Source organism: Etheostoma cragini, unplaced genomic scaffold, assembly GCF_013103735.1.
Source record: "Etheostoma cragini isolate CJK2018 unplaced genomic scaffold, CSU_Ecrag_1.0 ScbMSFa_720, whole genome shotgun sequence".
Lineage (NCBI taxonomy): Eukaryota > Metazoa > Chordata > Actinopteri > Perciformes > Percidae > Etheostoma > Etheostoma cragini.
In genome coordinates this window covers 127,995-134,399 of record NW_023269340.1, presented here as the reverse complement: position 1 = coordinate 134,399, position 6,405 = coordinate 127,995, and the positions used below count along the sequence as shown (strand labels likewise).

Genomic DNA, 6,405 nt, shown 5'->3' with positions numbered 1-6,405 from the left:
CCCCCCCCCCCCGAAGTTAGCGGATGTTCGCTGTCTCAGGGCACATTGTTAATGCAGAAACAGCTGCTAGTTCCATAGTAAAAATCTGCCAACTCCAAAAACTCGTGAATCCTCAGCTAACAAGCGATCCCATTGGATTAATGCGTTCAATTACATTTTCCATTTATCTGCCTCTATTTTTGTAAACGAACAGGACTTCAACCATGTTTTTCTATTTTCTCTAAATGGACACGATGTATAAGCAGTCTATTTCGTAAAAATGCATAATGTGCTTGGATACAATAAAGGAGGGTGCATGACAGTAAGCTGCACCCACACACACACCGGTCGCTGTCACCAAGCGATCCTGTACTTCAGTGGAGCCTGAAACTGATCCTCCTCCATGTGGTGGTAGTCAGACACTACAGGCCTGTCCCTCACAGGCTCAAATGCGTAATCCGTACCATTACAATTACTTTTTTTCATGTGTATATTATGTGCTGCAGCCGAGGCCTGTATACCTTCGGAGGGCCTACCATGCCAGTGACGTCATTGATATTATCAGCGTTCTAATACTAACAAACGCAATTTTTGTGTTGCTTAAAAAAAGCTATATTGATTTTTTAAATAATCTTTTTTAATGTAATTCATTTGTAATTATCATAACCAACAAGTTATCAAAAGTTAGTTTTTCAGTTCAGTTCATCTTTAATGTCAACATTAATGCCAGTATGTAAGTTGATTTAACATAATGTTTAAGGTTAGGTGAAGACGCCTGTCTGTCACAACAAAACTAATTTCTAAGTAACATCAACTTAATATCAACCTTAATGTGAGTATGTAAGTTGATTTAACATAATGTTTTAGGTTAGGTGAAGACGCCTGTCTATTACAATAAAACTCATTTCTAAGTAACATGAACTTAATAAAGTTGATCTCTGAGAGTTAACCTGAGCCCTGTCCTATAAGAAGGACATTTTCCTGTTTCCCAGCAGGCTACGTCGTTCTAAACTCCACCCTTGGGTGCAGGTTTCTCCCACCCACATACCACCAAGGTTGGAGTTCAGAGCAACTCGGCCTCCTGGGAAACTGATGCAACAGCTGGGTCTTTGGTTAAGAGCTGGAGATTATCTATGGAACAATAAGGACTTATATAAATATATAAATTATAAACCAACACCATTAATGATCAGACTTTTTGCCAAATAATATTTTGCTTTACCATGTTCTAAGTCGGCTCTTCTGTCATGAGCTCAGTGCCCCCCCAGGAATGAGGTGTGTGTTTGTGGGCGGGAGCCTGGGGACAACTAAGGGTGCTCCAACAGAACAGACATTCAGACAGTAATATTCATATTAATTAGAACCGTTTATTAAAGTTGACAGTAGCACTACATCCTTAAAGGGCCACAGCAGCGTTTGAGGCTAAGTTCTCTTAAACGTGTCCTCGTAAGCTTTATGAGGAGGAACCGTGTTATTAAAGGAAGTAAAACCCTGTGGAGCGCAAATGTACCAGACCACGTCTGGACTTGAACCCCTTGGTCCACAACAACAGGAAACCACCACACCTGGACACCACCACACCAGGACACCACAACACAACAATACCAGGACACCAAGACACCAGGACACCACGACACGAGGACACCACGACACCAAGACACGAGGGCACCACAATACCAGGACACCAGGACACCAGGACGCCACAACACTAGGACACCACAATACCAGGACACCACGACACCAGGACACCAGGACACCACGACATCAGGACACCACAATACCAGGACACCAGGACACCAGGACGCCACGACACTAGGACACCACAATACCAGGACGCCGTGACACCAGGACGCCGTGACACCACGACGCCAGGACGCCACAAAACCACGACACCAGGACACCAGGAAAACATAAGAAACATAAGACCTGAGTAGGGAGATAAATTTAGTAAAATGATTAGAAACCTGTAATGCCCGGGGGCGTGGGGGGGCCCACCAGTGGCCAAGTGGGTTTTTGGTGATGGGGCCAATCTTAATGCAAGACTTGTAAGGCTGATAAGATTATTATTATTTAATTATGTAATATAATTGTAACAAAAACATTTTAGTAAAATCATACGGGTTTCTAATAGAATTCACATTCTGTATTTTAAATAACAAATTAAATTACTGACTTTTATAAGGAATTATGTATATTTTAAACAGCTTTCCTATCAGTATTTATCTATGTAACTGTCTTAACATAAATATCAGTTTATTAACCCTTATAAATGAAATATGGTTCTTCAGGGGGGGTGTTTTCAGTACAGCCCCCACTGCTAAAAAAAGAGTCTTAAAGCAAACACTATTCATTAACATTAAAAACACACTATTTTGTGGTAACATACAAGTAAAAAACGTAAAAAATGGAATTCCAAAAAATGTAAATAGAAAATAAAACGGAATCCACAAGGTCCTACTAACTCTGACTGGTTAAGTATCTGAACAAATAGTGCAGCTAATGAACAACAGGCCCCTTAGCAGGCAGTCGCTATTAAATGCTAACCACGCCGGTTAGCATGTAGGCTAGCTACATTTATATACTACAAGTAGCTACCTCATTTACTTATGACTCATTTACTAGCTGACTAACAAACTAGTGTAAGTTGTATGTTGGCGAGTTACCTTTAGTATTTCTTATCTGAATCATGATTATAATGACTAATGATTATAGAGTTTAATCATGTCTAGCTAACATTATAACTACTTACAGTTTAGAAACGTGGAAAGTAAGTTAGCTTACCAGGAAGTTTCCCTGGCTACCTGGCCACAGACACTCCCACATTTAAGCCTGTTCAATCAGCGACAGGCTGCTACTAGCTAACTTTAGCTCGGCACACAGACTGGGTCTATCAACACTGCTCAGATTTCAGAGTAAGGTATTCAGTCACAGTCGGCTATAACCAACACAATCCTGGACGAATGCCAGTACGTGTAATTAAGCATAAAATGATCATCCAACCCCTTCGCTTCTAACCCCAACCGGCCTGTCAGACACCGCCTACCAAGAGCCTGGGTCTGGGTCTGGGTCAGGGCCTGGGCCTTGGTCTGGGCCTGGGTCTGGATTTGTCCCAGGTTTCTGCCTAAAAGGAAGTTTTTCCTCTACACGGTCGCCCTGCTGCTTGCTCTGGAGGAAACTACTAGAACTGTTGGGTCCTTGTAAATTCTGGAGTGGGGTCTAGATCTGGTCTATCTGTAAAGGGTCTCCAGATAACACTTGTTATGAATTCATACTATGAAAAAAATTGAATTGAAAATTGAATTACACGTCCTCAAATTGTATTTTACATTAACAGAGCTTAAAACTAAATTATTTTTGATTAACTGAAAATGTTAAAGTCTGACAAGTCATGATAGTACAATGACTCAATCGGCATAATTTGTGTGTCATTCAAGCTCAATAAAACAATTACAAGTAAAAAGTCTAACAGTATCTCAGAACTCGATTTTTTTATCTATTTAAGCAATAACTAAAGGTCCCCTAAACTAGTTTTTAGGGTTAGGATGACTTTATTGCGTTTTTAGACATAATTATATGACTGTTCATGTCTCTTCTATATACTATAGATATACTCATACTATACTCTGCGTAACGTCCCGTAGTGCTAGGTGGTTCTGGTCTGACAGCTGCCCCGGGTTATCCTGACTTTTATTCGACATACTGCAGTTTGACTTTCATATGACTTTTTCAACATAGTATACTTAGAATTTTTAATCACTGTTTTTGGACCCACTATAATATAGAGGTGACACAAGGGCTGGGAACAGGTGGAAGATATCAGGTAATCACACAGGTGGGAAAACCAAAAAGACAGGAAGTACAACAAGATAAGACCAGACAGAAATCCAGACTATCAAAATAAAACAGGAAACCGAACATACAGACACTCAAGGGAAAAAACAAGACAGGAACTACTATTAGACAAGACAGAAACTACTACTAGACAAGACGGGAACTACTACTAGACAAGACGGGAACTAGTACTAGACAAGACAGGAACTACTACTAGACAAGACAGGAACTAAAACTAGACAAGACGGGAACTACTACTAGACAAGACAGGAACTAAAACTAGACAAGACGGGAACTACTACTAGACAAGACAGGAACTACTACTAGACGAGATGGGAACTACTACTAGATAAGAAAGGAACTACTACTAGACAAGACAGGATCTACAACTAGACAAGACGAGAGCTACTAGCGACTCTTCCCATCATATCTAGTTGTAGTTCCTGTCTTGTCTAGTTGTAGTTCCCGTCTTGGTGAACAGGAGTCTTGATGGTACAATTTGGTAGATGGTTCTGGTTCTGGAATCAGCGTTGCTTTTGACACGCTTGGTAAAGTATGACATTTTATCACATTTTTGGACATACTATACTTTCAATTTTTTACATTTCGACATGCTGTAATAGGACTTTAAAAAATGAATTCTGACACACTGTACCATGACTTTTTCACTTAAATAAAAAGTCATAGTACAGCAAAAAAAAGTAATAAAAAGTCAGGGTCATAAAAATGATATTGAAAATAACTAATTAAAACTAAATATAGACCTTTCATTAACTTTGCTTTTTTGAATTCTTTTCTTTTAAAGTGTAATTATTATAAGTTTCCTCCTCAGGAGACAAAGTGAAGACATCAGATGATATTAATGCTCAGCTCATCATTTATTGTCTCATCCAGCAGATACAGATTCACACCTCCACACACACATATATATATATATATATACACATTAGAGTTTCACACCTCCACCAAACATCCCCTGGCTGGCCGGAACTGCAAACATCTGTTTCTAATTTTCCTTTTAGACCCGTGTTATCATCCATGCAACCCCGACCAGACTATATATGTGTTTCCAATTAAAGATCATGGGTCCTACAGCTGGAGACACATCGGACCCTAACCCTACTTCCTGCTGGAGACACATCGGACCCTAACCCTACTTCCTGCTGCAGACACCCAGCTGGAGACACATCGGACCCTAACCCTACTTCCTGCTGCAGACTCCCAGCTGGAGACACATCGGACCCTAACCCTACTTCCTGGTGCAGACTCCCAGCTGGAGACACATTGGACCCTAACCCTACTTCCTGCTGCAGACGCCCAGCTGGAGACACATCGGTCCCTAACCCTACTTCCTGCTGCAGACACCCAGCTGGAGACACATCGGACCCTAACCCTACTTCCTGCTGCAGACGCCCTCTTCTTTTGGGTCCAGTTTCAGGAAAATAACACCTGTTGTTGATTAAATGCTTAATGAAAGAAAGAGAAAGAGATGAGAAGAGACAGGCTGATGTTCTGCTGGACGTTGGTCCTGGAGACCTACAGCACAGGACGGACCATCATGCTGATGAACTTCAGGGAGTAGTCATTTCCTTTCCAAGTTAACCAATCCACTCCAACAGCATGGAGAGTCCCGTCAGCCCCCCAGCGATAGACACCGTTGGGATTTGTATTGTGACATTTGTTGTACCAGAATGCCCCCAGGTATAATCTGGCACAGTTCCCTCCATAGGCGTCCTGGTCTTTGTCAAAGGTGGAGAACTTCATTCCGTTGTGAAAAGTATTCAGGGAGTCTCCTACAGAAACACAACAAGTGCATAATCACAACTTTATGAGAAAACCTAGACACCAGTTTGATTACATGGACTCATGCATTAGTCTCAGTGCTGGACCAATTCTACTCTCCTATGTATATATATGTGCGTCCTCTAGACAACAATTTTAGGAAACACTAAATTAACTTTCACTGTTGTGAAGATGACATCGTTATATCGACAGGAGAGCCAGGATGATTGAAATGAGGGACGGATGAAACAGCCCAGTTTTCTCTGAGTGTAAAGATGATAGACAGACTTCCTTCTATCAGACCATTGAGCTTGTCATAGAGTGATCTAGAACTGCTCTATCTGTAAATTATAGAGCGCTCTAGACCTGTTTTATCTGTAAAGTGTCTCAACATAACTTTTGTTATAATTTGATATTATCAATAAAATAAACTTGAATTAATTTGAAGGTGACCTCCAGCACCCTGACACCCTGGTGTCTGGCCAACATGGAAAAAGGTTTTTAGAGAATTCAACATTAACTAGATCTCAAAGTACACACACCGGCTGAGTCAGTGGGGGAGCTCATTAATCAAACCAGAGCCCTGGTAGTCAGCATGAACCTAACGTAAAGACAAGCATACCACCTAGGACAGAACCCAACACCTTCCACCTGATGAACACAAGTCTTGATGTCTACACAGATAGGACTAAAGACTAGGGGTGATCCGAGTATCCGGCTGAAACGAGTGTCCGTTACGGATAAAGCACTTTTGCCGAGTACAAGTATTTTACGAGTAATATGAGTCAATATCCGTGCTCAGATTGAATACAA

At 41.1% G+C, this 6,405-nt stretch overlaps 1 protein-coding gene across 1 annotated transcript in view; it reads right to left on the bottom strand.

The window, feature by feature from the left end:
- Nucleotides 1-5,225: 5,225 nt before the first annotated feature.
- The window catches only part of LOC117941425 (microfibril-associated glycoprotein 4-like), a 6,183-nt gene continuing 5,003 nt past the window's right edge, over nt 5,226-6,405 (bottom strand). The window contains 1 exon segment of the mRNA XM_034866449.1: nt 5,226-5,603. Coding sequence (XP_034722340.1) covers nt 5,347-5,603 — 257 coding nt within the window. The 3' untranslated portion in view covers nt 5,226-5,346.